At 41.0% G+C, this 23,927-nt stretch overlaps 1 protein-coding gene across 2 annotated transcripts in view; it reads left to right on the top strand.

Annotated features, from left to right (window-relative positions):
• Window positions 1-12,838: 12,838 nt before the first annotated feature.
• VCL (vinculin) overlaps window positions 12,839-23,927 on the top strand; it is a 111,289-nt gene continuing 100,200 nt past the window's right edge. The window contains exon 1 of one of the 2 annotated variants that reach the window (XM_028109550.2): window positions 12,839-13,105. In XM_028109550.2, the coding sequence (XP_027965351.1) occupies window positions 12,938-13,105 (168 nt within the window). In that variant the 5' untranslated portion in view covers window positions 12,839-12,937. The remainder of the gene's footprint in view (window positions 13,106-23,927) is intronic. The other variant, XM_028109549.2, reaches the window with a different exon arrangement.

Below are 23,927 nucleotides of genomic sequence, written 5' to 3'. Positions count from 1 at the left end.
GAACAGACTATTGCTAGATATAAGCATGTGATGAATCTCACAGATAATGATGGTGAGTAGAAGAAGCCAAGAACAAAAGAGTGCACACTGTAAGAATTCCACAGGCAAAGCTAACCTGTGATGATGATAGACGTCAGATTAGTGTATATATCTGGGGAAGAGGTATATTACATTACACAGTCCTGTGTAAAAAATTGCCTGTAATCTTTTTTTTCTTTAAATTTTTTATGTTAATCACCATACACTACATCATTAGTTTTGATGTAGTGTTCTATGATTCATTGTTTGTGCATAACACCCAGTGCTCCATGCAGAACGTGCCCTCTTTAATACCCATCACCAGGCTAACCCATCCTCCCACCCCCCTCCCGTCCAGAACCCTCAGTTTGTTTTTCAGAGTCCATCATCTCTCATGGTTCGTCTCCCTCTCCGATTTACCCCCCTTCATTCTTCCCCTCCTGTTATCTTCTTCTTCTTTTTTTTCTTTCTTTCTTTTTTTTAAGATTTTATTTATTTGAGAGAGAGAGAGAATGAGAGATAGAAAGCACAAGAGGGAAGAGGGTCAGAGGGAGAAGCAGACTCCCCGCTGAGCAGGAAGCCCGATGTGGGACTCGATCCCGGGACCCCAGGATCATGACCTGAGCCGAAGGCAGTCGCTTAACCAACTGAGCCACCCAGGCACCCTTCTTCTTTTTTTTTCTTAACATATATTGCATTATTTGTTTCAGAGGTACAGATCTGTGATTCAACAGTCTTGCACAATTCACAGCGCTCACCATAGCACATACCCTCCCCAATTTCTATCACCCAGGCACCCCATCCCTCCCAACCCCCACCACTCCAGCAACCCTCAGTTTGTTTCCTGAGATTAAGAATTCCTCATATCAGTGAGGTCTTATGATACATGTCTTTCTCTGATTGACTTATTTCACTCAGCATAACACCCTCCTGTTCCATCCATGTCGTTGCAAATGGCAAGATCTCATTCCTTTTGATGGCTGCATAATATTCCATTGTGTATATATGCACCACATCTTCTTTATCCATTCATCTGTTGATGGACATCTTTAAAAATTGCCTGTAATCTTAATGGCATCAAACAAGAAAAAATAGGGGCGCCTGGGTGGCTCATTCAGTTAAGTGTCTGCCTTTGGCTCCAGTGGTGATCCAGGGTCCTGGGATGGAGCCCTGCATAGGGCTCCCTACTCAGCCGGGAGCCTGCTTTTCTCTCTGCCACTTTCTCTCCCTCTGCTTGTGCTCTCTCACTCTATCAAATAGATAAATAAAATCTCTAAACAACAACAACAACAAAACAACAAAAATGGTTATTACCTCACATAAATGTGTGTGGGTCAAGGACTTAGAAGCAGCTCATAAGGGTGGTTCTGGTTTGGCGTTTCTCATGAGGTCGCATTCAAGATGTCAACCAACTTGTGGTCATATGAATGTTATACTTTAATACCATTTCTCAAAAAAAAAAAAAAAAAAGCAATGGTCTTGGGACCCCTGGCTGGGTCAGTCAGTGGAAGGTGCAACTCTTGATCTCAGGGTTGCCTAAGTTTGAGCCCCACATTGGGCGTAGAGATTACTTAAGGAAATTAAAAAAAAAAAAAAAAGCAATGGTCTCCCTACACATGTTGTCAAACAGGAAGCTCTGTCTTATTCCCTGTTCTGGTTCACCTGGCACAGTCTGGCACAGAGTATCTTCCCTGTAACAATTTAGTTTTTTTTGGTTACGAGTGAAAGAAAACCTGAATCAAACTGGCTTAAACCACAAGAGGAATTAATTTGCTCACTCTGCTGGTTAATTTTGTGTAGCTAGCCTGGGCCATGGAGTGCCCTGATATTTGGTCAAACATTATTCTGGGTATCTCTGTGAAGAGTGTTCTTGGATGAGATTACTATTTAAATTGGTAGACTGGGGGCGCCTGGCTGGCTCAGTCGGTAGAGTATGCAACTCTTGATCGTGGGGTCATGAGTTCAAGCCCCACATTGGGCATAAAGTGTACTTAAAAAACAAACCAAAGGGGTGCCTGGGTGGCTCAGTCGTTAAGCATCTGCCTTCAGCTTGCGTCATGATCTCAGGTCCTGAGATGGAGCCCCATGTCGTCGGGCTCCCTGCTCGGTGGGGAGCCTGCTTCTCCCTCTCCACCCTGCTTGTGCTCTCTCTCACTATCTCTGTCTCTCTCAAATAAGTAAATAAAAAATCTTTAAAAAAAACAAAAAACCTAATAGGGCATCTGGTTGGCTCAGTCAGTAGATCAGTAGAGCAAGGGACTCTCGATCTCAGGGTTGTGAGTTCGAGCCCCACGTTGGGTGTAGAGATTACTTGAAAAATAAAAATCTTTTAAAAATAGAATAAAATAGGTAAATAAATATATAAATATAAATAAATAAATATACACATATAAATAAAAAATAAATTTACCAACTTATTATAAAGCAGTATTGCCCTCTCTAATGTAACTGGGCCTCATCCAATCAACTGAAGGCCTGAATGAAACAAAAAGGGTGACTCTCCCCCAAGTAAGAGAGACTTCTTTCTTTCCTGACTACCTTCCAACTGGGACATTAGCTTGTTTCCTGTCTCCAGACTAAAACTGAAACATGGGCTTTTCCTGGGTCTTGAGCCTATCGGCCTTTGACAGGGATTACACCATCAGCTCTTCTGGTTCTTAGGCCTTCACATTTAGACTAGAACTAAAACATTGCTCTCCTGGGTCTCCAGATTGCCAATCATTCTGCAGATCTTGGGACTTGCCCTCCTCTATAATGGCATGAGCCAATTCCTTATAATAAATCTCTTTCTTTCCTATTGGGTCTGTTCCTTAAGAGAGCCCTGACTAATAGATTCAATAACTGAAAAATCCTGAGGTCAGTCTGGCTTTAGGTGAGGATTGAGTCCAGAATAAAAATTTCACTGCAGATATATTTCTCTCTCTGTCACTTCTTGACATTGCCTTCAAATTCAAGCTCCTACGGTGTTCCTCAGAGCTCCAAACTTTTCCCCTAACGAAAGCAAAATGATTGCAGATGCTTCCTATTTTCACATCATGCCTTGAGGGGAAAAAGAAGGCCTGTCTTTGGGAGCTCGTATACCTGGGAGTCACTCTTTCTCATATTGGGCCAAATTGGATCAAATGCTCATTCCTGAACCAATCACTCTGAGAAGGTAGATAGACAGTATTGATCGGCCCGTGCCTATCAGGCACTATCCCCGGAGCTGTATTCTTGTGCATCAGAAAGGGGCAAGGACCTACATCAGGAAAATGAAAGGTTTCCTGGATCTCTTAGCTTAGTTTCATTAAGGCTGAATTTATCACTTGGTTATCCTAGCTGCAAGAGTGCTTGGTTAATTTAGTATGTTTAGCTGGGTTCTGATAGGAGGAAGGTGAAATAAATTTTGGGTGGACAGCTACCAGTGTCCTTTATACTAACAACAAAGAGTGGGATTAGCATACTTGGTTCAGACAAAGCATGGTTCATCCCTTAGGTCTGGGTAGGGTTCCACATTTTCTGAGCATGTCTGCCTCTTCTGGCAGGTTAGATTTCCCAAATGTTCTCCTTAAATGGGACATTGACACTTCTCTATGTTCCCTTTCTGGAATCTGGGTAGGCCTATGCATGACTCAGGTGGGAAATGTTATTTGTGACTTGCAAGACTAGGTTAGAGAAGTTGAGACAGCCTCTGCCTAGCTCTTGATCTCTTGAGAGATGTGCTTTTGTAGTATGGAGTCCTGTATAAGAAGTCTGGCTACCCTGAAGTTGGCATGCTTGAGAGATAATGGTGGGGGGACCATGTAGAAATAGAAAGAGCTTCTTGAAAGGCTCTACCATTTAAGCCCCCAGCTCTCCTCATCTTTCTAGTCCAGGTATCAAACATGTGACTGAAGGAGCTTTGGAGATGACTCTAGCTGACTGCAACCTTATGAGAGACTCTCAACTAGAACCACCCAGCCAAGCCACTTCCAAATTCTTAAGGCACAGAAAACATGAGAGAGAATAAAGGATTGTTGTTTTGGAGTAATTTATAGACAACAATAGATAGCTAATATACCTCTTCAAACTGTGAGATTCTATAAGCTAAGGATGAAGGAGAGAAGTCCTATTGTGTAGGCAACCAACGGTGTTTGCCCCTCTCATAAGTAACAAATGTGTTAAAATAATAATTTGATGCCTATAAAAATAAAAACTCAAGGCTATTTTTCAAAGCATTATTTATAATAATGAAAAGTTGGAGGCAACATAAATGTCCAATAAGAAGATATTTAAATAAAATATGATTCTTGCACACTTCATTAAAAAAATTTTTTTTATTAATATATAATGTATTGTTCGTTTCAGTGGTACAGGTCTGTGATTCATCAGTCTTACACAATTCACAGCGCTCACCATAGTACATACCCTCCCTAGTGTCCATCACCGAGCCACCCCATCCCTCCCACCCCCCCTTCCCTCCAGCAACCCTCAGTTTGTTTCCTGAGATTAAGGGGTTTATCTCCCTCTCTGGTTTTGTCTTGTTTCATTTTTCTCTCCCTTCCCCTATGATCCTGTCTTGTTTCTCAAAATCCTCACATCAGTGAGATCATATGATACTTATCTTTCTCTGATTGTCTTATTTCACTCAGCATAATACCCTCCAGTTCCATCCACGTCATTGCAAATAGCAGGATTTCATTTATTTGTTGGCTGCATAATATTCCATTGTATATATATACCACATCTTCTTTATGCATTCATCTGTTGATGGACATCTAGGCTCTTTCCATAGTTTGGCTATTGTGACTATAAACATTGGGGTGCATGTGCCCCTTCAGATCACTACATTTGTATCTTTGGGGTAAATACCCAGTGGTGCAATTGCTGGGTCGTAGGGTAGCTCTATTTTCAACTTTTTGAGGAACCTCCATACTGTTTACCAGAGTGGCTGCACCAGCTTGCATTCCCACCAACAGTGCAGGAGGGTTCCCCTTTCTCCGCATTCTAGCAAACATCTGTCATTTCCTGACTTGTTAATTTTAGCCATTCTGACTGGTGTGAGGTGGTATCTCATTGAGGTTTTCATTTGGATTTCCCTGATGCCGAGCGATGTTGAGCACTTTTTCATGTGTCTGTTGGCCATTTGGATGTCTTCTTTGCAGAAATGTCTGTTCATGTTTTCTGCCCATTTCTTGATTGGATCATTTGTTCTTTGTGTTTGATAAGTTCTTTATAGATTTTGGATACTAGCCCTTTATCTGATATGTCATCTGCAAATATCTTCTCCCATTCTGTCGGTTGTCTCTTGGTTTTGTTGACTGTTTTCCTTTGCTGTGCAAAAGCTTTTTATCTTGATGAAGTCCCAATAGTTCGTTTTGTCCTTGCTTCCCTTGCCTTTGGCGATGTTTCTGGAAGAAGTTGCTGCGGCTGAGGTCGAAGAGGTTGCTGCCTGTGTTCTCAAGGATTTTGTTGGATTCCTGTCTCACATTTAGGTTTTTCATCCATTTTGAGTCTATTTTTGTGTGTGGTGTAAGGAAATGGTCCAGTTTCATTCTTCTGCATGCAGCTGTCCAATTATCCCAACACCATTTGTTGAACAGACTGTCGTTTTTCCATTGGACATTCTTTTCTGCTTTGTCAAAGATTAGTTGACCATAGAGTTGAGGGTTCATTTCTGGGCTCTCTATTCTGTTCCATTGATCTATGTGTCTGTTTTTGTGGCAGTACCATACTGTCTTGATGGTGACAGCTTTGTAATAGAACTTGAAGTCCGGAATTGTGATGCCACCAGCTTTGCTTTTCTTTTTCAACATTCCTCTGGCTATTCGGGGTCTTTTCTGGTTCCATACAAATTTTAGGATTATTTGTTCCATTTCTTTGAAAAAAGTTGGTGGTATTTTGATAGGGATTGCATTAAATGTGTAGATGGCTCTAGGTAACATAGATATTTTCAAAATATCTGTTCTTCCAATCCATGAGCATGGAATATTTTTCCATTTCTTTGTGTCTTCCTCAATTTCTTTCATGAGTATTCTATAGTTTTCTGAGTACAGATCCTTTGCCTCTTTGGTTAGATTTATTCCTGGGTATCTTATGGTTTTGGGTTGATTCTTGCACACTTTAAATGTAATATGGCTATAAACTAACTATATAAAGTCAAGTTTTGAAGAATATCCAACGTCATGAACATATGTTCTTGATATAATAATGGTAAGGTGAAAATAGCAGAAATAAAAATTAAACACTATACTTTAAAAGGGTGAAATTTATGATGTGTAAATTATCTCAATAAAAAATGTGTATGAGAAAAAAATGAACACAAACATAAAAATATATATGAGCAGAAAAAAGGCTGAAAGGGAATATATTAAAATGTTAGTAGTAGTTATCTCAGGGAGCTGAAATTTTACATAATTTTTAATAGCCTTCTTTGTAGCTTTCTCACACAATGTAGAAGGTTGAAGTGCAATAAAATAGAACACTGGAAAAAGTGTGAAGCTGAAAATGATTTAAATCCACATTGAATTTTTTAAAAAAATTGGTCAAAAAGGAGAAGAGCAAGATCATAAGGTAGTTCTATTTTTGATTTTTTGAGGAACCTCCCTTCTGTTTTCCATAATGCCTGTACCAATTTACATTCCCAACAGTGAATAAGGATTCACTTTTCTTCACATCCTCGCCAACACTTATGATTTTTGACTTTTTGATATTAGCCATCCTAACAGATGTGAAGTGATATCTCAATGTGGTTTTGATTTACGTTTCCCTGATTATTAGTGACATTGAGCACTTTTTCATATACCTGTTGGCTGCTTGGGTGTCTTCTTTGGAAAATGCAATCCCAATTCAGGGTATATGTCCAAAAGAAATGAAATCTAGGTCTTAAAGGAATGTCTGTACTCCCACATTCATTGCAGCATTATTCACAATAGTCAGGACATGGAACAATTTAAGTGCTTGTCAAAGAGTAAAGAAAATATGGTAAATGTATAGAGTGGAATATTACCCCTAACAAAGAAGTAAATTCTTTCATTTGTGACAGTATGGATGAACCTGGAGGACGTGATGCTGAGTGAAATAAGCCAGACACCCAAAGATAAAATACTACACGATATGTGGAATCTAAAGAAGTTGAACTCAGAGAGTAGAACGGGTGTGGGAATAAAAGATATGCATAAGGAATATAGCCATTGATACTGTAACAGTGTGGTATGGTGGCAGATGGTGGCTACACTTGTGGGGAGCAGAGCATCATGTAGAAACTTATGGACTCACTGTGTTGTACACCTGAAACTAATGTAACATTGTGTGTCAACTGTACTCAAGTTTTAAAAATTAAAAAAAAAAAAGAAAAAAGAAATAAGGGTGATAACTAGGGGATGGGGTGTGGGGGGGAGTTGGAGAAATGGGGAGATGTTTGTCAAAGGGTGCAAACTTTCATTTATCAGATGAGTAAGTTCTAGAGACCTAATGTATAGCATGGTGACTAGAGTTAATAATAATGCATTGTATACTTGACATTTTTGAAGAGAGTAGATCTTAAGTATTCTCACACACAGGAAAGAATGGTAACTGTATGAGATGATGAATGTGTGAAATAGCTTAATTGTGGTAATCATTTCACAATGTATATTATATCAAAACATTATGTTGTACACTATGTGTATGTGCATGCATATATATATGTATATATATATATATATATATATATATACACATATATATATGTTTCGTTAATTATACCTCAATAGAGATGGGGTAAAAAAAGAAAAGATTGTTTTCAAAGTGATGGGGGAAGTGGTTGTGGTTTTGAGTGGGGGTGGGGGGCGGGGTGTGGTGTACATGCAGCACTTAGGGAAGAAAAGGAAGAAGTACTAATTGAGCTACTGTGTGGTTCTGTTGTGGGGACAGTAGTGGGGAAGAGGTTGGTGAGGTAGTCTGAATAGTGAAGGTCCCTCTGTGCGAACTGGGGGATGCAGTGCGTGTGTGTGTGTGTGAGTTGTAGACTTACTCATGTGGGTGTGAAGTATACTAGAGAGTACTGAAGTAGAGCAGCCCAAAAGCGAATCAGGAGGAGAGCACAGAAACTAAACAAATAAATACAACTAAATACAGAAGACTCAGATTTTATATCCAGCTCTCTCCTTGATTAAAATTTTCACAAACTGTATTCCTACCGACGTTGCTACTATGTCTCAATTTCCCAGTCTGTGTAATGAAAGAGAGTGGTACTCCTGGTTTTCCACCTATCGCAGAGAACTGCTGTAGACTAAGAAGAATCTAAAGTTCCCCATGCCAATGGGCACAGTGTAAAATAATTGCCACCATCCAAAACTCTTCCCAATTATTTTTAACTGAGGAATGCTAAGTTTTTACATCTCTTACGAGGTTCCCTATCATTAGTGGCCTTCAGACTAATTATATGGCAGGGTGATGCCGAGCCGGCTGCGACCATGAGAAAACGTCACACAGTCCTTAACCTTGGTAGATTATAATCTTGTGGAAGTTTACCTTCCTTCTTATTTTGAGCTGTGTGAACGGTCACTGTACTCTGATGACAGTAGTCCCCGTCATCCAAAGTTTCACTTTCAGGGGTTTCACTTATCCACAGTCAACTGTGGAAGCAGCTGATCTTCCTTCTGACAAATGGTGGAAGGTGGATAGTCGCCTGTGCTTCATCACAGTGCCTGCCATTCCCCTCATTCGTCTCATCACGTAGGCATTTGATCATTTCATAGCATTACAATAGGAAAGGTGAATATCGTACAGTAAGATATTTTGAGAGAAAGACCACATGCACAAACTTTTATTGTAGTATATTGTTATAATTGTTTATTTTATTGTTAGTTATTGTTGTGAATCTCTTCCTGTGCCTAATTTATAAATTAAACTTTATAGGAAAAAATAGTGTATAGAGGGTTCGGTAGTATCTACAGTTTCGGGCCTCCACTGGGAGTCTTGGAATGTATTCCCCCGTGAGTAAGTGTAGACTACTGTATTGTAATCACTGTCCTGGAATGTGCTCCTACCTCCAGGCCTTGCTCATTCTGGAATATCTGCCTCTTGTCTGCCTAACCAAACATTATTCTTCCTTTGTGGCCAGATTTAGTTCCACTGTCCCATAAACTCTTTTTTATCCTTAGGGCCATGGTGATTTCTTCTTGGTTGGTACATGACCACATGGTCTTCACCACATTATTTGTGACTTAGTTGCATCATGGTTCTTAGTCCAATGCCAGCTGTGGATTGACCTTGGTTAACGTCTTTGTCGTGCTGACTATGTGCTAAGCCCTTTGTATTAAAAAAGACTGAGGGATGCCTGGGTGGCGTCTGCCTTCAGCTCAGGTCATGATCCCAGGGTCCTGGGATCGAGCTCAAAGTTGGGCTCCCTGCTCAGCAGGGAGTCTGCCTCTCCCTCTCCCTCTGCCTGTAGCTCCCGCTGCTTGTGCTCTCTGTCAAATAAATAAAATCCTAAAAAAAAAAAAGATAAAAAAGATTGAAAAGATTATTATCCCTGTTTTAGAGATGAGAAAAACCAAAGCTTTCTAACTTGCCGTGTGTCAAATTGGAATGGTGTGGCTAAATGCTCAGCTATAAATCTGGGGTTCTGTTCCTGTGGAGAAAGACTAGAATAAATATTGGGGACATCTAGCAGTCTCTGTAATAGACAGGAGAGAAATGTAAAATGGTCATGTGATAAAAGGACATTTATGGCAAGTGTTATGAAGGAAAAAGGATTTGTACCAATAGTTTATGCTGGGGTTTTGTGGTGGGAAGTCATATAGAAAGGACTAGAAGTAGGTCTTGAAGGTAGGTACATTAGTATTCTATGGCAATGTAACAAATTCCTCACAGCACTCCTGTATTATCTTACAATTGTAAACATCAGACATTCATTCTGCATGGTGTGGTTGGGTTCAGTGCTCAGTATCACAGTCTGAAATCAAGATGTCGAATGGACTGAGTTCTAGTCTGGGGGCTTTGGGGGAAAATCTGTTTCAGGATCATACCTCTTGTTGGAAGAATTTAGTTCCTTGCAGCTGTGGAAATGAGCTCCACGTTTCCCTGCTATCTGTCAGCCAGGGTCCACTCATAGCAACTAGAGGCTGCCTATATTCCCTGACATGTGGCCTCCTGCATCTTTAATCCAGCAACAGTTTGTAAAATCCTTCTTGTGGTTCTAATTTTTAACTTCTTCTTCTGTGACCAGCTGAAGAAAACTCTCTGCTTTAAAGGGGCTGATGTGATTAGGTCAGACTTGCCTGGATAATCTCCCTATTTTAAGGTCAACTGTGCTCTATCAAACATCACCATGGAGGTAAAATCCATTACATTCGCAGTCTTGTGGATTATACCGAGGATAGGAATTCTAGGCAGACATCTTAGAATTTTACCTACCACAGTAGGTAAGACTTAGACAAGCAGAGAGAGCTTTCTAGTTGGGAAAGAAATGTAGGCAAAAGCTCAAAAGAGAAACTCCACCAGTGGTTTTTGGAGACTGTCAATATGTCAGCTCCCCCAATGTCTTGGTCCCCTATTCCCGCCCCACGTCACCTCCCCCTCCCCACTCCTGTCCAGTGATCACAGCTGGTTTCTGCTCTTCGGCAGGATTTCCAGTGTCCTCCCCATAGTGTCTAGGGGTGAGCATTATGGTGGCCATTCTCAGCTCAAGCTCAGTGCCAAAGCCTATTTGGCAGTTGTTAGATGGCAGTGGGTCTCTTTTCCCCTTGTTCCAGTTACTGAGCAAGCCTCCTTGTGGAGGAAAAGATGCCTTTTGAGGTCATGCATCTGCTGTGGTTGTGGAGGAAGGCCCGTGGGAAGGGGAGATGCCTGGCTTGGCTTCCTGGCCTCTAGCTGGGAACAGTATGTCAGTCTAGCTGCTGGCAGGGGTGCGGGCTCCAGGCAGCCAGTGGGTTGCATGGGCCCCCAAGTTCCTGTGGGGGTTCTGTATTCACCTAAAAGGTAGCTCTCTGCTCAGACTAATGTGACATTAAATAGTAAATAAAAAATACCATTACAGGTTGAGAGGCTGCCAAAGAAGGGAACAAATTTTATATTTTGGAATTTAAAAAAAAAGATTTATTTAATTTAGAGAGCGGAGAGGGGCAGAGGGAGAGGGAGAGAGAGTCTCCAGCAGACGCTCGATTTCACAACCCTGAGATCACAACCTGAGCGGAAACCAAGAGTTCGATGCTTAATGACTGCACCACCCAGGTGCCCCTATTTTAGTGTCTTTAACAGCAGTTTTCCCTGCTTTTTGAACTAGAGGATCCACATTTCATTTTGCACTGGGTCCCACAAATTGGGTAGCTTGACCGTTGTGAAATTTTGGATAAACTACAGAGTTTAGTTTCCTTATCTGTAAAATGGGGGAGAATAAAATAGTATACACTGCATCTACCTCAATTTGAATAAGGGCTTATACAGTGCCTAGAACTTACAGAGTACTAAATAGCTTAAAACACAGAGTTTGGCCTCTTGCAAAATCTGGGACCTTGAGAAATAGTTTCTTTTTTTCCCTTTTTAAAAATAATTTTATTTATTCATTTGAGAAAGAGACAGAAAGGATTAGTAGAGGGAGTAGGAGAGGGGAAGCAGACTCCCCGCTGAGTAGGGAACCCAATATGGGACTCGATCCCAGGACCCTGAGATCATGACCTGAGCTGAAGGCAGACGCTTAACCAACTGAGCCACCCAGGCATCTCGAGAAATATTTTCATTTGACTTGAGGATCTTCAGCTTGGACGTATTAGTGAAAGTGTTACCTCGGCATGGGAAAGTTTGGGCAAGAGAGAATTTGAGATGAGGAAGACATTCACAAGATATACACAAAGTGCACTGTGAGAAGATTAGTAATTTGGTTGTATCAAAATGTAAAATGTATATACTTTTTTCATTTGCACTTCCTTTCTAGGTATCTGCCCTAGAGAAATACACACGCGCACAATACAGAGACAAGTACAATGATGCTCATGCAGAATTGTTTTTTAATACTGAAAAGCAGAATTCAACCTAAATGTCCATTACTAGGAAACTAGTTATGTAAATTGTTTGATTTCATGCAATGGAATACCATGCAGCCACTAAAAAAGAATGAAATAGATCTATATTTATCAATGGTGAAAGATAACCGGGGGATTTTAATTAAGGGGAAAAATAAATTCCAGGAAATGTTAAATCCCACTTACTTAGAAATATATATGTACAAGAAAATGAATAGGCAAAAGCCTAGAAGGCTACATACTAAACTGTTAACAGTGAGTATCTCTGAGGATGGGAGTCGGTGGAATGTGTGTGAATGACTGGGACACTCATGTTTCTCTATGCACTTCTGTTATTTGGATGTTTTACGAAAAACATTTCTATGTATTACTGAGAAGAAATGGAAAGACCATTTTGAGGGCATTGTGCAAAGGGAAAAGTTGAGGAGGGGGCGGGGAGACCTATGGCTCCCAGGTTTTCTGGAGACTCCAGCGCCGCGGGAGGTGAGGAGACCCCGCCCCGCTGAGGTGATTCTGCAGAGGGGCGGAGCTCTGCAGAGCCCAGGCGGGAGGTGGCTCCTGGGGCGGGGCCACTGATTCCAGCCGCACGCTCCGCTCCCACCATGCCCTTATAAGGAGCGCCCCGCGTTAGGACTCCGGAATCCGGTTGCAATCCCTGCGGCGCAGCCCCAATCCCAGGCCCCTCCCTTGGGAATGGGGGCGGGGCGGGGTCTTGGCGGCGCTGTGGCGGAGGCGGAGCATCTTGAAGCGGGACCAATAGGCGTGGCGGCCCCGGTCTGAGCGGTGCTACCATTGGGCGCGGCGGCGCGATGGGGCGGGGCGCCCGCAGGGCTGGTTACGCCGAGGGAAGCCCGGTCTCCGTAGTTGCTGCTCGCAGTCGGTCTTTCAGCGGGTTCCCGGCCCCGCCGTTCCCAATTCTCTGTAGCCCGCGGTTCGCCGCCCCGCTAGCTGCCGCGATGCCGGTGTTTCATACGCGCACGATCGAGAGCATCTTGGAGCCGGTGGCGCAGCAGATCTCGCACCTGGTGATCATGCACGAGGAAGGCGAGGTGGACGGCAAAGCCATCCCTGACCTCACCGCGCCCGTGGCCGCCGTGCAGGCGGCCGTCAGCAACCTTGTCCGGGTGAGCGCGCTGGGCCTGGGGTGGGGAGCGGGGTCAGGAGACATCCCAGTGGCTCCCCTTCGCCGGCTAGCTGCCTGTGGCTTTGCGCGTGGGCTCTGGAGCCAGATGGCCATGGGTTCGAATCCCGATTTCCTCACTCTGTGACCTTGAGCGAGCTCCCAAGCTTCCGTGGGCCTCAGTTTCTGCATCTATAAAATGGGGGCAATCATAATAATGCCTGCCTTGCGGGTTTGTTTGATTCAGCGAGGTGGTATTTGTAAAGTGCCTAGCGCAGCGTATGACCCACAGTAGGCGTTCAGTAAATGATAGTTGTTAGGGTGTCTGATGGTCCCTTTCACTCAGCAGGCTGTCGCCCCTCACGTTGACAGCCTTGCTCTCAGCTCCTTTTTAGGCCTCCCCAGTCTGGCCTATGGGCTGGCGCGCTCCCGTACGGATTCCCCGCCTTTCCTTCCAGGGATTCTTATTTGAGCCGTGTTGTTCACCTTTCTGATACTTCTCACCCTGAGACCTGCCTCGCTCGCCACCCTCCCCCCGCGCCCCCCGAGGCTGGCTCTTTTCTCCACTTGGCTTCCTGGCCACTCGTATCCCGATCTCCTCCTTCCTTCCCAGGCATTTCTACTTCTGCTCACACCGCTGGCACTCTCAAACACCGGGTAATTTTCTTTATATTTCTTTATGCAATAATTCATGACCACGAGTCCTCTTTACTCTTTCGTTTCACCCTGCCGCCTTTCATTTTATTCCCTCCCGTAAGAGATTTCCACCTGGCTTTACCTGCTGTCAAACGACTTCCGCCCCCTGGGGCCTTTCCAGACTCCGGGGGCTCTCCTCCTCGGCCCCTCCTCCTGGCAGGAAGCAAGATGGAGTGCTGGGAGAGGCCTGTGGAATCTGGGATCTGCGGCCCCTGCCGGAGAGCAGGACGGGGCGTCTCCTCCCCGACCCACAACTTTCGTGGGTGGCTGAGTGGCCCTTGCAGACCCCGGTAGCCCACAGCTGTGACTAATTAACTTAGGTGGTTCCTAGGGGAGGCGGAGCTCACTCCTGAAATGGGAAAAGAGGTGCTGTGACCAGTCTCCTAACACTGCCCTGACTACTATCACACTTTCTTTCCCACCCTGGGTGGGTGACTCAGACCACTGCTGCCTGTGAGGGACAAATTTGGAAAAAGTTCATACTGCTCCCCCACTGAGCTGTGAAAATAGTTTGTGTCAGGGTAGTTGGCAGGTTGGGAGGCAACTGTGGGTCTGGGTGGGGCTTGGGTTACTTAACTGATTAGAGCACTGAATGCACCAGGCGCACTGTAGCTGCTGAAAGTCTTCCTCGTTTTTGGGGGCCCTTCTCAGGCAGTTCAAGAGACTGATCATTAGGAAGATGGGGGGAACTCTACTGACCAAATTCCTCTTCTTCCTTCTGTATAGATTTAGTAAGAATCTATTCAGTAAGAACACTGTCTTCATTCAGAATATCTAGTTCTACATTGTTCTTGTTCTTTTTATAACTAATTTTAATCTAAGACTCCAGAGTACATTCTTAAGTAGTGTTGTCTAACATGGCTGCATTCCAGGCCTCCATTTTTCAACAAATAGGAAACAATGTAAAGAGACAGGGTAATAGTGTCCCTCCATGGAGTACTTCAGGAAATGAAATCTTAAAACCACATGTTGCACTTGGAACAGAGCTAGTTTAGTCTAGGGGTTGATATCTGGTTAGGCTATTTAGAGAAAAGTTATTTATGAGCTTCAGTGCATGAATTAATAAGAATTGAATGCTGTGTAGGGAGCATTGTAATAAATCAGTGGTTCTCAGGTTGGGCTGTGCATCAGAATCACCCGTGGGGCTTTTTAGTAATAAAGATGTCCAACTCCCATCGCAGACTTAACTGAGGAGCTCTTCATGAGGTAGTCTCAAGGCGTTTTGTATTTTTAAGAAGCTCCATAGGTGGTTGTGATACGTGCTTCGTTAGGAAACACTGCAAAGACATTGTGAGACAAATACAAAAGAAATAAGGCCAGTCAGGAGCTGAAAAAAAAATTACATATAGTTATATCCTAATACATACAAAAAAAAGGGACTTGGGATTGGTCGATTTGAATTAATCAGAGAGAAAGTTGGAAGGATCGTGCTGATAGTCAATAGTGAACAAAGGTAAGTCATTTTCAGGTTACAACAAGTATGTTGTCTGGACTAGCTCAGGAAGTAAATTGGAGAGAAATTAGAGACGAAGTCAGCGTATGACATATGGGCAGTTTAACAGAAGGCCTTATCCAATAAGATGAACGAAGACAGTGGGAGGGGGGAGGGGATGAGAATAGTGTTGGAGGGAGACTATATAGGTTGTGTTCTCTGGAGGCCAGAGGACCTGCCCACTGCTTGAAATTCTCAATGCCAATTGTGGCCCTTACATATATGCTACTGAGTATTGTGATGAATTATGTACATGTGTCAGCTTCCCAAGTAGGTTGTGTCTGGGGCACAAGCCTCATTTGACATTTATTTATGTGCTCCCCAGTTCCTACGCTCAACACTGGCACACAGGGTGGCCCAGTAAGTATTGCTGAGGGAAAGAAGGAACTGTGGGAGGGGAGATAAATTAGACCTTTTAAATTGGTTGGTCATGAAGATAATGAGACCCTGGACTTTGGGTATGGCAGGGAAAATGGAGAAGGAATTAATTAGAAATATAGTAGAAGAAGAGTTAATAGAACCTGATGATAGAACTCTCCAGTTGTGCTACGAAAAAGCATGTGGTGTTACTATAAAATAAGGAAACTGAATTTTGAACAAATATTATAGAACTTAATGTAATTCATGTTTCTTTCAATTACCTTGGGAGGTTATGTTTTTATTCCAGTGCTTCTGTTTGAAATTTCTCTCAGATTATTTACATACATATGTCAAATTCATCAAGAAAATTTCATCTGCAGTGGGCATTCCTTCGCCCTATTTTATGTGCCATTCTTGAGTCTAAATGAACTTCGGATATTTCCAAAATTAAAGTTTACCAGATGAAGATGAAAGTCTCAATTGTTAAGTATAGTCATTCCTTTATCAAATAGGTATTTGTTGAGACCCCCTTTTAATGTCAAAGCAGTAAGCATGATTCTAGGCAAAATAAGTACAATACTGGATTGAAAGTGCTAAGTGACTCTAAGGAAGTGAAGTACCCTGGAAGTTCAGAGGTAAGGTGAGATTACTTTTGATGGGAGAATCCGGAAGGTTTCATGGAGGATGTAACGTTTGAGATGGGTAGGATTTGATTTAAAGATGTGGTAAGAAAGGCATTATAAGCGGAAAGAAGTACCCAAACAAAGGCATAGAATTATTGAGAATCTGAGGACCAAGTTTTGACTTAGGGCATCATTAAGGTGACTACTTTTAGAGGGGCAAGACTCATTTGGATTTGTAACTTCATGTATATTTGTTAAACAAGTGTAGTCCGGTCACTTAACATACACATCTTATCACAACTGAGTCATCCCTTTTACTGCACACTTAGGGAGGTGTAGGATGGGAGTATTTATTCACATGTCCTTTTTTCAACTCAGGATCCTGAATAAGACCATTTTTTAAAAACGGTTTTGTTGAGGTATAATTCACATACCATACAAGTCCCCCATTTAAAGTATACAATTAAGTGGTTTTTTGTTGTTGTTTGTTGTTGTTTTGTTTTTAATATATTGACAGAGTTGTGCCCCTATCACTACAATCTAATTTTAGGAAGTTTGTGCCCCCTCAAGAAGAAACCTTGTACTGTGGTCACCCAGTCTCTCCCATCCCCCACCTCCCCAGTCCTAGGCAACCACCAGTCTACTGTCTGTCTCTGTGGATTTGCCTCTTCTGGACATTTTGTGTTAATGGAATCATAAAATATGTGGTCTTTTGTGTCTGACTTCTTTCATTTTGCATAATGTTTTCAAGGTTCATCCATGGTATCATATAGTATGTATCAGAACTTCATTCCTTTTTGTTGCTGAATAATATTCTCTTGTATGGAATAAGGCCATTTTAAACACAGAGAGTGATTCTAATGCAATAATAAAACAAGGAAGGGGGTCTAAGAGAAAGAAGGGTGAGAAAGGAAGAATAGAGGAGGGGTAAGAAGTTCCAAAGGTGGGATTCAGGGAGCAGTGTGAAAAAGTCAGAAGTCTTAGACTGCCTGTCTTATAGCATGCTATATAAATTTTTCTTTTTTATTTTTTTTCTATTGAATTGACCCATGGCAATCCGTCAGTCTTTGTGACCCTTCAGTTGTGGTAGTTTTATTAATGGGACTTCAGACCCTTTGCCTTCTCCATTGCATCTGAGGGCATGTGTTGTAACTTCTCCTTGGGCTCATGAAATATTTATTTTGGGAGTTTCTGTGGCCTTGACTTTTATGAGCCTTGCCCATATATCATACCCTCTTGAGACCAGCTCTGGTACAAATAGCAGCATTGTCTTTACTTTAACCTGATAGATGGGAAAGACTGTTCTGCTCTTAAAAAGAAATTGGCAATTAATTTTGTCATTTGTAAATGATCAATATTAGCATCTGAAATTATTTTTGCTCTAATTTTTTTTTCTTGGTTGATGTTAGATTTTTTCCGTTAAAATAAATAACAACAGGGGCACCTGGCTGGCTCAGTTCGAAGAGCATGTGACTCTTGATCTCAGGGTTGTAGAGTTTGAGCCCCATGTTGCCTATAGGGATTACTTAGAAAAAACAAAAAATCTTAAGAAATAAATACATAAAATAACAACAATGGTGATAGGCCTGTCATGATTTTTTTCTTTTTAATATTTTTTCTGTATTTCCCAGTTTTTAAAATGAACATATTTCTACATTAAAGAAAAGGTTAATAAAGTGAATAAAAAGAACATTTGTATAATCCTTTATAGTTAATAAAATACTTTCATATACACTATCATAGTAATCCTTTAAGGTAGGTATTGTGGTGGTCTCAGTTTTACAGATGAGGATGCTGTAGGTCAGAGAATTTAAGTAGCCTGCCCACAGTGGCGCAGCTAGTTAGTGGTAGAGCTTGAACCCAAACTCTCTTTCTCTTACTCTGTATCCTTTTCTTACTCTACTGCACTATCCTGTGTCCACTTAGAGCAAAGTTGTTAAATATCAGTGGAAGTTTTCCACCTAGAATTTGAAGCAACAAGAATGCCGTTAGTTACAGAGTTGCCACGTGTCCTGGGCCTGGCAAGATTATCTGTTTAAAGCCTGGCTTTGGCATGGCCTGCACGAAGGGCCCACATATGAAAAGAATGATGTGAAGGTAGGGTTCTGTTTCACAGCAACATTCCATTTTGCAGCATTTCTTTAGAAAACAACATGAGAGTAGATACAGATCAGCATAGAAGTATTTATGCCTGCAAAACAGATAAAGGCTTTTTATGGTCTGTATGACTGCTCAGCTTGAAAGCCTATTAGAATAGTATTTAAAGTACTTTTATAGGATTTCTGTATTTACATAGTTTTCTAGGTAGGTTTGTGGATTCTTTGGGCAATCATGAAGTTTCATTTGAAAAATGAAAAACTTTGGATCAAAAGAGATAAATGAATGGGTCAGATTGTGAATTTTGTTCCAATAATACTTAACATTTACTCATGTGATTGAGAGAACAGAAGAGTTTTGAAGATTATAGTATTTCTACAACTATGTTTTTAATTTTAGTAGAGCCCCAATTTAAATACTTGTTTAGGGGCGTCTGGGTGGCACAGCTGGCTAAGCATCTGCCTTCGGGTCGGGTCATGATCCTGGGGTCCTAGGATCGAGCTCCACGTCCTTGTTGGGCTCCCTGCTCAGCAGGGAGTTGGCTTCTCCCTTGCGGTCTTCCTCTCCTCCTGCTTGTGCGTGTGTGTGCTCTCCCTCTCTCTTAAATAAATAAAATCTTTAAAAAAATATTTGTTTATATATCTGCACAGTAGAAAGTTGGGCTTTTCCAAAGTTGTTTTATAAATAGCACTGGTATAACTCTAAGGGTACAGAATATGTTAGAGTAAAAGTCTTGTGGTATTAACCACAGTATCTTAAGTTGCCTCCTTCTGTTACAGTCCAGGAGTAAGGGCAGCATCAAGGCAAGTACTTTTATGGGGATGGGACTTATTTGGGTTTTAATATTTCTTGTATACTTGTTAAAAAAGGAGTTTGATCGTTTTATATACTTATATAATTACTGGTCATTTATATACATATAAAATGCCTATGGTTTATACGTATCAAAACTGAGAGGGTCTTACTATTCCTGGTCTTTTACTGCAGTTCATAGCATGTATATGCGTTCCAGTGACATTCACCATACTTGGTCACTGTTTGTTTTCTCCACTAGACTCTAGGTTTCTCAGTGGCAGGGACCACATCTATTGTGTTCATTATTTTATTTCTAGTGTCAGGCTGTGACCATAGGTGTACAATAGGATTTTCTTTTTTTTTTACTAAATGAACATATACATAGTATTTACTTTTTATGTGCAAAATATTGTAATAGAAATCTTGTGTAATGAACATTTTTCATCCCCAGCTTTTAGACATCTGATATAGCTGAATCTGAACAGTCTTATTGAATTTATTGTGGGCTTTGTCTGAAATGAGTAGAATATATATTAAGAGGAAGGCATGAATGGCTAACTGCCTACTGGTTGAGATAACAAAAGTGTTCAGGCTATTTTGGGTTGTGGTTCTCTGTTTCAGAGTCATTTCAACTACGTAGGCCACTTACTAAAATCATAATGTGAGAATATGTTCCTATCTGAAAGAGGCATTGGGATCTTGCATTCTTTTAAAATTGGAAGTGTCTTCTTAAAGTTTAACAATTTAGACCAGGTGTTGATACATTATTTGGAGTCCTGCTGGTTACAGTGTGGTAGCATACTATGAATCATGAATTCCTTATTAAAAGATCCTCACGTCCTTGAACCATATGGCGGGAGACAAGGACTATCATAAAGTTGAACTGTCTTTTTTGCTTTTTGACTGATCTGGCCCAGCCTTTTCATTGAACCTTATGTCATGGTCATGCCAGTGGGGTACATTTTTACCTAATAAACCAGCATTAGAGCAGTATCAAAAGAAGTAGCAGTCCTTAATGAGCAAATGTCAGAGATTAGCTGGTATCACAGCAGGATTTCTTTCTAGAATAATGCTATATGCTCAGTATTCTTGCTGAGGAAGTCATTCAATGACTTCATGTTGCTTTTGGGCAGGTCTGCCCTTAAACCTTCCCATATAGACAGGACTAGAAGGAGAAAAAAATTTCAGCCTTGACTTTTTTAAGCTTTAGCAGCCTTTAGTGCTCTATATGTAGAGTGAGGTTTAAGGAGTTAAATACATCAAAGTGAGGTTTAAGGAGTAAAGTTGGTTATGTAATAAGACTCTAAAACACCTAGAGAAGAAAGTCGATGTATTGGAGGTAGGGTCTCCCATTGGAGGCTTTTATCTGTCTTTCTATTCCTTGTACGTCAGAACTGTAGAATTCTTGCAATAGGTGTTTGGGATATTGGGCCACAGAATTAAGTTCAGATGACATAACGTTTTGAATGATTGAGGTGGCTGCTTCTCTGTCTTTTTCAGCCATTTTAGTACTTATTTAGTTTTCACTGGGAATGGTTATGGAGGGAAAGACTGTCTTGTTTTTTCTTTTTTAAAAAAGATTTATTTATTTATTTATTTATTTGGGACAGAGTGGAGGGAAGGGCAGAGGGAGAAGGAGAGAGAATCCTCAAACTGATTCCCTGTTGAGTGTGGAGCCCCGTGTGGGGCTCGATCCCATGACCCTGAGATTATGACCTGAGCCGAAATCAAGAGCTGCCCGCTTAACTGACTGAGCCACCCATGGCCCTGTCCCCCTTGTTTTTCTTAATAATTTACAAAAAGATTTATTAGGGAAGGATAGATTAATATGTAGGTAGGGAATTTTTTTCATTTGTATTTTTATCATGATTAAAGTATTATATCCTTCATATAATAATATAAATAATATTGAACTGTATACTGTTATCATGCTGAGCCTTCATAATGGTCTTTCAAAAGGAACAAAATTTTTCTTGTTACAGAAGTATTACATTTTCATTGTTGAAATTTAGAAAATCTGTCTTTAGTCAGTCATCTCTCAGTTTTCTCAGCCTTTTTCAGTCTATTTGAACTTGATTTGTCTTACTCTTTTCTCTCTACTGCAAACCAATTTGTGTTTCCCTGGATATAAATGCAAACTAAACTGTATATAGATGCACCAGTTCTTACCCTTTTTCATCATTAAAAAAAACCCCAAACCCTTTAATTCACTTTCCTGTTTAAAATTTTGCAAAGAAAAGCTAGGAGACGGAGTCTGATACAATATCCCAAGACTTCGTCATGTGCAGTTTAAGGAGTCATGATGTACTTAGCTAACTGCTTGTTTCAGTAAGTGTGGAATGAGATGACTTCAAAATAATGGGCTAGGTCCTAATCTAATCTAGGTTAGATTAGAATTTCTAATCTGGGCATGCTTGTTAAAGATAATGGGGGCTTTAGTCTGATTAAATCTATTTAGGTATGTGTATTATGTGCAGACAAATAGAATATGATAGAGTAATGGATAAAAGGGGACTTGGGTAATTAGACACAGGAAGTTGGGGATTTGTTGCCTTCCTTCCAGTCCCTTGGTAGATCTGTGTCCTCCTATGCTGGATCATTAGTCTTTGATGATTGATTTGTGGCTACCCCCCCCCCCCGCCCCACCCTAGGGTATCTCCCTTTTAGACTGTTGGTTTCTGGAGGGCAAGGACTGCGCTATATTCTTGATATTTCCAGTGCTGTTCTTATCTCAGTCCCTTGCTCATGGTATTCCTTCCCTAAGTGTATTGTGCTTTGATACTTGCTCTCCCAGCTAGTCATTCTGATGAGGATAGCTCACTGTCTCTTGCCTCCTTTGGATGGTGATTCTCCTTTCCTGCCCTCGAATGTTGCTATATACAAATGGTTATGTAATCACAGAGAGAAACAAAGATTCATAAATGATGTTATATTGTGTTGTTACGTATTTGGACTTTTAGAGTCCAGAAAATTTTATGTCACTTCTGTTAGAAGTCAGCACATTGGATTGGTATGAATGTGGGAGGTTATGTGTGTACAGAGGATGAGAAGTAGTGAATCTTAGAACTAAAAATGTTTTACAAATATTGTTAAGTTGCAGAAAATAGAATCTTTGGCCCTTAGAGAATTTCCCACTGATAAGATTTCTAGTTGAATGACTTTTAAGAGGAAAGTGGCTGAATTTCATTGCAGCTGGCCACAATCCAAGTAAAAGTCATTCCTTCTTTTGAAATAAGTTTAACTTATTCCCAGAAGTAAGCTTTCTGTGAAGAAAGAGAAATAGCACATTTGTTCTTAGAGTTGGGAGGTGAGGGACCTCTATTATCCAGCTCCCTGTATTTCAAGCCTTCTTTCTCCAACCCATCTCTGAAGCCCTGGCTCATCTTTTATCTGTGAGGTAGACATGTTTTTATTCATACAATTAAAGTAGATAAGGATATATGAATGGGGACGTAATTCTTACATAGAAAAAAATCAAGACTACTAACACTTAAATTTCTTATCCTACAGCTTTTCTCTCCAAATAGCAAAATTAGTTATCAGATCCTTGCTATGCACATTGCTAGGTGTTCTGAATGATAGTAGGATATATAAGATGTGGTCTCTGGCCTCAAGTTGTTAAAATACAGATGAAATTTATAATCTTATAAAAGATTTATCTTATCCACATCCTCTCCACCAGTGAAATTGTTTGCAGAATTTAAGTTATTCATTTTAAAGGGTCATGCACTAGTACTGCACATACTTTATTCCTTGGAGCCATGGAGAAAATAAGAGTGGGCCAGCGGCAGAATGAGCAGGTGGTGGGCCTCGTAGTGAGGAAAAGACCTTTGAGCATTGGCTTAGCTGCTGTCTTGTGGCACTCCAGGCACACCTGGTTTTCATTTCCTCCAAAGCACAGTGCTATTCCCTTGCCTGAACTACTCTTCAGGACTTCTTTATTTGGGTCATTGCTATGAATCCTCAACTTCCATATTAAATGTCAATGTTTTAGGGACACCCTCCCTGACATTACCTCTGAAACTGAGTTAGGTCCGTTTATCATGATTCCTATGTTTTTTTTTTTTTCCTTTTTTTGCTTATCACAGTTATGAGTAATTATTTGTGTGATTATTACTTATTTAACGTCTTTCTCCCCACTACGGCCCTAAGGGGCAAATATTGGTTCTGCTGTGTTTGCCCCTGAATTTTTAGCACCCATCATAGTGCTTTGGCACATATTAGAATCTTGAAGAATATTTGTTGAATGAACAAATGGGAAGACTGTTTACTGCTTCCGACCAAAACTGTTTTATGCTTCTTTGAAAAAATATATATCATGCTATGGGTGATCTTGGTGAAATTTAACTGCCAATTAGGAAGTAGCTGTAAATTGTTGCTTAGCACAGGGCATTGCATGTAGTAGGACTATCCAGTTCCTGTTTCCTGAATGAATAAATTCTAAGCATGAAGTCCTGGGGTGCAGATGAGAATAATCCCGCCCAGTACAGAAATATGCAGAATTTGTAGGTGTAAGTAAAAATATAACATGGATTTGGACTTCTCTATTAGTTTTAATCCTTTGCAAATAAATGGAATAGACAACTTTGGCAAAACGAATCTAGTATGAGTTAGCAAATACCACAGTCAGACTTTAGATATAGATAGAAGGTAAATCAGCATATAAACAAGACAAGAATCTTGGGAGACGGTAGAGTGTAATGATTAAGAATAAAGGCCCCAGAGCTAAACTCCTTGGGTTCACATCCCTGTATTGATTGACA

This window comes from Eumetopias jubatus, unplaced genomic scaffold (genome assembly GCF_037043125.1).
Source record: "Eumetopias jubatus isolate StellerSeaLion01/CBP00866 unplaced genomic scaffold, mEumJub1_p1.0 scaffold_17, whole genome shotgun sequence".
In the NCBI taxonomy this organism is placed as follows: domain Eukaryota; kingdom Metazoa; phylum Chordata; class Mammalia; order Carnivora; family Otariidae; genus Eumetopias; species Eumetopias jubatus.
This window is presented reverse-complemented; position numbering and strand designations above follow the sequence as displayed.